Source organism: Propithecus coquereli, unplaced genomic scaffold, assembly GCF_000956105.1.
Source record: "Propithecus coquereli isolate 6110/MARCELLA unplaced genomic scaffold, Pcoq_1.0 Scaffold425, whole genome shotgun sequence".
NCBI lineage: Eukaryota > Metazoa > Chordata > Mammalia > Primates > Indriidae > Propithecus > Propithecus coquereli.
The window spans coordinates 1,291,961-1,301,744 of record NW_012150008.1 but is presented as its reverse complement, the minus strand read 5'-3'; the positions used below and the strand labels follow the sequence as shown (position 1 = coordinate 1,301,744).

General features: G+C 43.5%; 1 protein-coding gene across 1 annotated transcript; it reads right to left on the bottom strand.

Moving 5' to 3' along the window:
* Positions 1-5,433: 5,433 nt before the first annotated feature.
* On the bottom strand, positions 5,434-9,530 carry ZIK1 (zinc finger protein interacting with K protein 1). Its single transcript, XM_012653603.1, has 3 exons — positions 9,449-9,530; positions 8,379-8,505; positions 5,434-7,080 (listed from the first exon to the last, which is right to left on the bottom strand). The coding sequence occupies exons 2-3, from the start codon at positions 8,410-8,412 to the stop codon at positions 5,816-5,818; spliced, it is 1,299 nt and encodes a 432-aa protein (XP_012509057.1). The 5' UTR covers positions 8,413-8,505; positions 9,449-9,530; the 3' UTR covers positions 5,434-5,815.
* Between the last annotated feature and the right edge of the window lie 254 nt (positions 9,531-9,784).

The following is a 9,784-nucleotide window of genomic DNA, read 5'->3' as shown; positions in this document are numbered from 1 at the left end:
AGGGTCTCGCTCTTGCTCAGGCTGGTCTCGAACTCCTGAGCTCAAACAATCCGCCCACCTCGGCCTCCCAGAGTGCTAGGATTACAGGCGTGAGCCACCTCGCCCGGCCCGAAAGAAATCTATTTTAATTGAATATTCATTATCTTCTAATCACAAGCAATGCTGATTATTTCACTTCTAATTCAATTTTCTGAAAACTTTTGCCCCTCCTCTGACACGCTTGGATCATGATTGAATCCACCAATATTTGCACTGTTTTGTAAATGGGAAAGTAAGTGCCTTTTGTGAATTCTTTAAGGATCATTGCAACATACCTTCAGAAAGCAGACTCAGAGAAGGATGTGAAATTAAAGGATTTATTGTGCTCACAAGTCCTGGAAAAAGGAGGCACAGCACACCATAGAGGGGACCATATGATTGGAGTTTCCAGGGAGAAGACTTAATCAAGTGGTTTGAAGCCTAAATAGTGGATGGGCCCATTGGCAAGTGCCTCTATTGCTGGTCAGTGTGGAGTATACAAGCAAAAGGTGTGGGGATATTTTACTGGTGGTTTAAATGTCACCAGGTCATAGTAAGGGGAGGGCAAGAAGGGGAACTTGTGGCAGAAAGCAACTTTATCACACTGGTGCATGTGGTCACCCGGGCATGGTGCTCACAGCCTGTTTACGGGAATGTTGAGGCATCAGAAAATGTGAAATTTTAAAATTTCACGACACTTGTTCCAAGGAGCCTCTATTCCCCGTTTCATTCCTTGCCATTCGCCCCACTACCCGCTCTACTCCAAGCATTTTGAACTTGTTTCTGTTTTTGAACTCTTCACGTGCCTTCTGAACCCAGAGAATACCCAGGGAGTATAAAGTGGAGATAATTTCCTCTTCACTTTAAAGTTCTTTCAACCACTTTGATTAGAAAATAACATATAAATCTGATTACAATGAATGTCTTAAAGAACAAACAGATTATGAAGACAATTGAGAAAACTGAACATTGGCAATATATTTTATGAAGTCTTAAATATTTTGTTTGATAAAGTGATAAAGACTATGTAAGAGAGCTCTTATGTTAGGAAGAGATGCAGCATTGAATGACAAGAGGTGCAAATTGTAAATAAAACAATCCAGAAATGTGTATGGGAATAGTTAAAATAAGAACAGGCACGAAATGATCAATAATGATGGAAGATTGAGGAAGGGTTCACTGGGCTTACCAACACAGTCCTTTCCATGTGTGCACATATTTGAAAACATCTATTTGAAGGGACAGAACATGTCTTTGTATCTTGTACCTATTTCATGTTCAGAGGGAATGGATTGTAAAGGGCAGGTGGAAACTTTTGATTTAGGGACTTAAGTATATATCAAAACAGAAACTGTATGTTTTAAATATGCACGATTTATTGTGAGGCACTACTTCACTTAAGCTACTTTAAAAAGCACAGATAATACTCAAAAATTGTCACTTCTTCATTATTTTACTGTTTTACTCTTACATATATATTGTTCTGTGATGAGCAGGTATATGCAAACTTATCCCCAAAGGCCAACGGAGCTGAGAGGCCATAGAAAGAGGCTGACAAATCCAGTTTCTCAGAAACATTTCATAGACTAACAAACAGAAGCCATGTCTTGTGCAGCCACAAGATGATGGATTCATGCACTTGTCCTCTGTGGGGAGGTAGCTAAGCTCCCAGCAAAAAACCGGGTCCTTTTGGTAGAGTTGCAAGGGATAAGAAAATAATAGAGAAAAATGGAAAATAAAAGAAATAAAAGAATGCACAGAGACAAAGATATAGTTTTATAAGTTTATGAAGATTATAGGCAAAGCGGGATCTCAGGGGGCCTAGAGCTTCTCCGTGGGTCTCAAAAAGCCCCGAATGAGGTCTTACATGGTAACTTATAGGGAATAGTCATTAATTGCCAGGGGTAACAGATTTACATAACAGCAGGTAGTTCCTCTCAGGTTAACAGATTTTCGAAAGGTTTCTACAGATCCTTTAACTAGTTCTATCTATGAGAGCAAATGGTTACAAAATCTTTCAAAGGTTAACTTCTAAGTTCTCAGGTAAGTTTATCACTTAACAAAGGGCTTAAAAAGAGATATGTTGGCTCCATATTTATTAGGTTATTGTGAATGGAGACAGGTAGTCTAGAGTGTTCAAACAAGAGCTTTGCTTCTAGCCATTCAGGAAGCTGTCTGTTCCAGGGGGCACTCCATTGTCAGCTCTCAGCCTGTAGTTTTTAACAGATTCGCTTTGCTTTACAAAGCAAATCCAAACCTTTAGGTCTGAGAAATGTGGCGCCTTGTGGGATACAGCCGCTACTGTCTTTCAGAGACGCCCTTCCGAGTTTAACAGCATTTGAAATGAAAACCAACACGTTCACATATTCCTTCAGGGCAAAGCTCTACAAAACTCCTAAGACAAATCCTGTCTGCAAACACGTTTATATTAATTCATGGAGCAACAGTCCTCCAGAAAGTATCCTCTATATACCAAACTTTCAGGGTAAAATGTGCAACGCTCACATCTTCAGGCTTTCTTGCCATGACTCATGACCATTGGAGAGGTTAGATAAGCATCTTTGGGAGGGAGGGGTTATCTATGCTACAGGCATTGTTTATAAGGACCTTGGTGCAGATCATGGGTCATCATGGTGGTATTTTGGTTAAAGATGGCATTACTCTCACCATGCAGCAAGCTGTTTTCCTACATATACATTAGGAAATTTGTGGCTATTGTATCAGTATAGTGAAAATACAAGGGTGAGCTGCTGCTCATCTCTTCCCAACTCATGTTCAATGACATCATTTTGACAACTTGGAATTGGCTATGGTGGGAGTATTTTACAAGGAAATTGACAAATACTAAAAACTAGGGCTTATTTACTTTATTGAATTATTAGGCCTAAGAAGGTGATGGAAAATACGTTAAATAATGAAGATAACACTTAAAATATATAGTAGCCGTGACTGTTACACTGTGAATATCTCAGTTTTCAAAAACAATTTTTCCATTTAGCAAAGAAGTGCATCACATTACTGAAGAATAAGTTCCAACATGTCTTTGTTATACATGTCTTTCTATTTATTAACGAAAAGTGAAATATCACCAACATCCACTTAAAAATAGGCAAAAGACATTAACAATTTTTTCAAAGAAGATATACAGGTAGCAAGTAAACCCATGAAAAAATGTTCAATAACATACCAGAAAAATGTAATCAAAATCACAGAGAGATGCCATTATAAAGCTATTACAACAACTAAAATGAAAAAGACTGACAAAGGCCGGGCGCGGTGGCTCACGCCTGTAATCCTAGCTCTCTGGGAGGCCGAGGTGGGCGGATTGTTTGAGCTCAGGAGTTTGAAACCAGCCTGAGCAAGAGTGAGACCCCGTCTCTACTAAAATTAGAAAGAAATTAATTGGACAACCAAAAATATATAGAAAAAATTAGCCGGGCATGGTGGCGCATGCCTGTAGTCCCAGCTACTTGGGAGGCTGAGGCAGGAGGATCGCTTGAGCCCAGGAGTTTGAGGTTGCTGTGAGCTAGGATGACGCCACGGCACTCTAGCCCGGGCAACACAGTGAAAAAAAAAAAAAAAAAAAAAAAGACTGACAATACCAAGTATTGGCAAGAATGTAGAGAAACAAGAAGGCTCACATACTGTTGGTGGGAATGCAAATGGGCACAGTTTAGATCACAGTTTGGCAGTTCACATATACTGTAGCATTGGCACAGGAGAAATAAAACATATATATGCATATTAGGAATTCTATGCCTATGTTCATAGTAGCATTATTTGTAACAGCCCAAAACTGGAAACAACCCAACTGCCCATTAAGAAATGAACAGATAAACAAATTATGAGATATACACAGAATAGAACACTCAGCAATAAAAAGAATGAACTATTCACCTAAGCGATATTTATGAATCTCAAAATAATTATGCAGTGTTAAAAACATCAGGAAAAAAAGGAGTAAACATTCTATGATTACATTCACATAAAATTCTAGAAAAACACAAATTATTCTCTTGTGAATGAAAGTAAATCACTGGATGCTTGCAGTCTGGGGAAGTGCAGGCAGAGTTTACAGAAGGGCACAAGGTGAATCATGGATATGTTTATGATCATGATTATGATGATTTCATGAGTTTAAATGACAAAATTCTTAAATTATACACCATAAACACATATAAACTGTTGTTGTTACTTATACATCAAGAAGGTTTGTAAAACATGGTTCAAATATCTGATTTCCCACTTTTGGGAAACCGGAAGCCTTGGCAACCCCATGTTGACTGCCTTATCTCTTTCCTCATTTCTAGAGAAGGGCAAGAAAATGTTGGCATCCATCAGTGCAGAAAATATTGGCAATGAAGGCTGTTGCAATTTGACACAATAGCAACACTGGCAGAATCACAAAAGCTACATTCCTAACCTATAGAATCTCCATTATCTCTATCCTCATTTTCCTGCCTCCACAGCAATGGACTTGAAGTGAACAACCCAGAGAGTCAAGAATCCACAAAACCTTTAGATTATTTTAGCTGACAGTGACCTCAGCTACTGGACATAGATTTCTAGGTCCTGTGACTGCTCACAGCCAGTCACTGGAAGATTTGTGAATGCACTTTTATGAGATGCACATTCCATCTGGTTTGCTGCAGGGTCCTCCACACCCAGTATTTGTATCAAATATGGTTCACACCTGACTCTCATTGTCTTCTGAGTGACATCAGCCTACAGAATGATTGATATCAGGGCACATCTCCTTGAATAACCTCGTGAAAAGCTTCTCGACAGTGCTGGGCATTATATGACATCCTCTGGGAACAATGAAACAATTTCATCCTACTCATGTGCACAGGAACTTGCACGTGAGTAACTGACCTCTCCTAGGATGACCTCTAGTCTCACAGAAAGTACGAGGATCCAAGCCACAAATTAGGTCAACAGAATCCTTGCATTTTTGTCCTCAGAGATTTTGGGCAGCAAAGCAAATTTGACCAAAACCAGAACAAGAACTACCATCATTTTACTTTTCCTACAGAGACGCGCAAAGCTGAGATGCCCACCAAAGCTGTCCATTCCTTCATACAGAATCTCTTTTCCACCCACTCCTTACAGTAAACAAACCCCCAAGATTACAGGTAGATTTAACAATAAGGCCTTTATTAGCACACAAAGCAAAGCAATGTGAGGCAGCCAGTTACCAGGTGGTGACTCAGAGGCTGGAAAAATAACCAAACGTCATGTAAGACCAAGAATTTCCATGAAGGGAAGCCTTCCACATTAGCCTCTAGCAGAACCCCGGCTGGATCCAACCAGCCAAAACTAGGTCAGATGTAGGCTTTAATCAGCCCGAAAAAAGAATGAATTCCCCCTCAAGGCTTAGACTGTTCAAGATTTCCTCTGGGGAATGAGCACAGAAGCTTGCCATGTCTTAGCATGTCAGGGTGACCGAGGCCCACTGTGCAAGGTGGTAGAGGGGAGACGGCTTCTACCAGAGAAACTGACAGTGATTTAACTGTGGCAAGGGCCTTGGGCAGTTTAGAATAAGCAGAGCAGCTCCTGTAAGCCTCACACACACCTGGACCTCATGGGGAACCTCATCCTTATGAAGGTTTTGGAAATATGAGGCTGAATTTCAGGCAGATGGCTCCCACACAAAGGCTCTGTAGTGCTGTAATACTAAAGAGACAGCACATTCCCTGCAGGTCTAAAGCCTTTCACAAGTGTGGAGTTTCAGGAGCTAAACAATGTTAGACCTTGAGTTAAAGGCTCTTCTACATGTGCTGCACTGATGAGCCCTCTACATGTTGTGACATTTTTGGTGGTGAATCAGGCTGGAGCACTGGCTAAAGGAATTCCCACATTTATCACACTCATAAGGCCTTTCTCCAGTGTGAACCACCTGGTGTTGAATGAGGCCAGACTTTTGGCTAAAGGACTTTCCACATTGGCCACACTCATAAGGCCTAGCTCCAGTATGAATTCTCCGGTGTTGAATTAGGATGGAACTCTGACTAAAAGATTTCCCACATTCACCACACTTATAAGGCCTTTCCCCAGTGTGAACTCTCTGGTGTTTAATGAGGGTGGCTTTTTGGCTAAAGGATTTCCCACACTGGCCACACTCATAAGGCTTTGCTCCAGTGTGGATTCTTCGGTGTTGATTAAGAATGGCACTTTGACTAAACGAATTCCCACATTCACCACATTTGTAAGGCCTTTCTCCAGTGTGAACTCTTTGGTGTTTAACAAGGGTGGCTTTTTGGCTAAAGGATTTACCACACTGGCTACACTCGTAAGGCCTTGCTCCAGTGTGAATTTTCTGATGGTCAACAAGGCTGGAGTTTTGTCTAAAAAATTTTCCACATTCACTGCACTCATAAGGTCTTTCTCCAGTGTGGATTCTCCGGTGGTCATTGAGGTGGGAGGTCTGGCTAAAGAATTTGCCACATTCGCTGCACTCCCAAGGCCTTTCTCCAGTGTGGACTCTCTGGTGCTGAACAAGTGAGTACTTGCCACGGAAGGTTTTCCGACATTTGCTACACTCATAAAGCTTTTTTCCAGTGTAGACTCTTGTGCGGTGAACAGAGCTCTGTTTGTGCCTGGAAGCTTTCCCACATTTGCCCAACTTGTCATGACTTTTTTGACTGTGAATGTCTTCCCCACACTCAGTGATCTTGCTGGGCTCCTCACCTTTGGGAAAGGCCAGGGACCTCAGAAGCTCCAACGTGGCTGGGAGGTCCTTCCCAACCTCCCAACTGGGGAAGGGCTTCCCTGACACATGGAGCAGGCACTGCTTCGCATAGGAGGCTTTGTCCGTGTTCCTCTTTAAGGGCTTTTTTGCAGCACAGTGCTTCTGGTGCTGGTGACGGTTTGCACAAGCTCCAACCATGTGTGGTTTCTGCCCAGGGAGATCAGACAGAAGCAAAATATCTTTTAGGATTGGGACACACATCTCACAGGGTTGAGTCTTCTGAGTGGACAGACCTGTCTTAGACTGTGACACTCCTACAGAAACATTCTGTTCAGAAGGTGTCTCTTCATCCTCTGTTCCATGATCACAACCTGAAACCAGAGAATGGCTGATGAAATGCATGTTGACTATGCTGAGTGGGAAGCCTCATTACACACACACCAAAAGAATGATCCTATGGGTTTGTTCTGAGGATAAGGGAGCTGGGGGTAAGTTGAGCAGGGGGTTGCTTGGCAATACTGGGCCTCTGAAGATCACAGAATTGGAGAAGCCTCACCAGATGAAGGACACAAGGCTGGGATGGAGCACAAGGAGAGGCAATGTCTCCAAATCATTCCTCTACCAATAGTCTCAAAAGTTTTCCTTAAGTAGTCCCCAAATCCCTACAACTCACCACAGTCTTCAGCAGTAGCCTATCTTCTGCTGACACCTGCATGCTGTGCAGAGGTTGGTTATGCCCCAGCCCAGCACAATCCAATTGAAACTGAATAGCAAATGTTCAAGTTCATATAATTACATACATACTTCATGAGGCATTATGTGTCAATATTGGAAAACACTGCAGAGGACCAGGTGACACATGGAGGCCAGAGAGGTGGAGGTAGCCAGATCACAGATGTCATAGATAAAATGATAAGACAGAAAAGTATTAAGTATGGGGAAGAAAATATAGGAATGAGGTCTGGCCAGTGGTATCTGCACTCGAATAGTGTAAACACAGGGAAGGTTCCTTACATGATTTGAAAATAGCCCCGATATCATGCCTTGCCCTAGTTGCCCAGGCCTTCTCTGAAACCACATTCACCCTATGAAGAACCAGGTTTCTCCCCACAGCCTAAGTTGTTTAAGTACGTGGGACCTGTGTGAATCAAGTCCTATAGTAAAGACAGAACATGTGATCAGTCAGCACTGACACAGAGCAACTCGGCAAGTAACAGCCCACAGGGAAGAAAATTAAAGACCTAGAAGGAAGAGTGGGTAAGAACAGCCCACGGTTCCCATAAGTATAGAGTATGACAATGCCTGCAATCATGACACTGGTAGCCAGAAGAAAATGTCAGCTTGCAGAGGTGGGGGAACTTGGGACACAAGGTGTCATGAATCTGAACACAGTCACCCAGCCAAGAGAGGGCAAGTAAGAGGAGATCCATTCAGCTGACTGCAAGATACCTGCCTGCCAGACCACCTACAGCAGCAGGTGTTAGCGCTGCTGATGGAGAAGGATGCTTGGGGCAATACACACAGCTCAGTACTGGCACCCACAGCACACATCCTAAGTAAGTGGTTAAGTCAACAGAGTCCAAGGTCTGGCTATGGAAAGGGTGAAGCTGTCTTGGGGAAATGAAGACAGACAGAGACCAGGATGCTCGGGTTGGTGCAAGGGCCTTACCCAGTGACGCTACAAGTGCAAAGTTCTTCAGCATCACTTCAAGGTACAGGAGCCTCTGAGTCTCATCGAGAAGTCCCCACTCTTCCTGTGAGAAGTAAATGGCGACGTCTTCAAAGGTCACATAGCCCTGTCATGATAGGGACAGGTCACTCCACAATCAAGTTCATCTACCCACTCATTCATCCCCTGCTCCCTCTCTTTCCCACATGCCTGCCTCTGAGGAAATACAGACCCGGGTGCCACCGATGTGCACCACTCTCTCATGGTCCCAGTGATCACTGTGTGCTCCCCCAGCACCAACTGGCAGGTGGGCAGGGAAATACCATCTAAACTTTGGGCCTAGCATGTAGGGTCATGTCCCCTCTTGTCAGGCAGTTCCCCAGGAGTCTTCCAGATGGTGAGGGACACAACCAAATATGGGTTCATCTTTCACCCTAATGTCCTCAATGCCAGGAGCCTGAGTCCATCAATTCACACTCACTTTCCATGTGCACATCACTCTTTGGACCACGCTCTCACAGCCTCCTCTACCCAACTGCCCCCACACCACAGGCATCTTCTTGGTCTTCCTACATGTTACTTAGCACATGGCATGCAGAAAGTGTTTGGCAAACTCAGACAGAGTTCAATGCTAGCCAAACCTCTGATGGTCCTACTGTCAGAGACAGCCCTCATCCTGCTCTGAAGCCTCCCCTGCCTGACTATTCCTTGCCTCGACCTCAGCCACCAAGAATCACCTGGGCCCATGGCCCTCTTGTGCTGCACTTGATGTCCTCTCCCCAGTCACAGCCTTTCTCTCACCTCTTAACTGTCATTTAAAATCAGTGGCCTCAGTGGCTCTCCACCCCAGACCCAGTGACTCATACAGATGAATACTTGTGCTCCTTAACCTATCCGCCCACTTTACCAAAACCCACATCTCCCCCTGCTCACCCCTCCCCACCCCACGCAACATCCTGGTGAGCCTGTAGCATGATGAGTAAGCATTAGTCCTGGTGTCTTAGTTTATGTTGCTATAACAAAATACCATAAGCTGGGTGGCTAATCAACAGCAGAAAATTATTTCTCACAGATCCGGAGGCTGGAAGTACAAGATCAGAGTGTCAGCATGCTCAGGTTCTGGTAGGGCTCTCTTCCAGGTTGCAGACTACTGACTTCTTGTATCCTCATATGGTGGAAAGAGCACTGATTAGTTCTCTGGCCTCTTCCTTTAACGTCATTCACTAATCTCATTGTGAGGGCTCCACCTTCATGACCTGATTACCTCCCAAAGGTTCCACTTTCAGATACCATCACACTGGAATTAGGGTTTAAGCATATGAATTTTGCAGGGATACAGTTCATCACACCTGGTCTCAGTGTCACCTTCTACCAATTATTCCTATGTCTCCACGTCTGTCTTATAT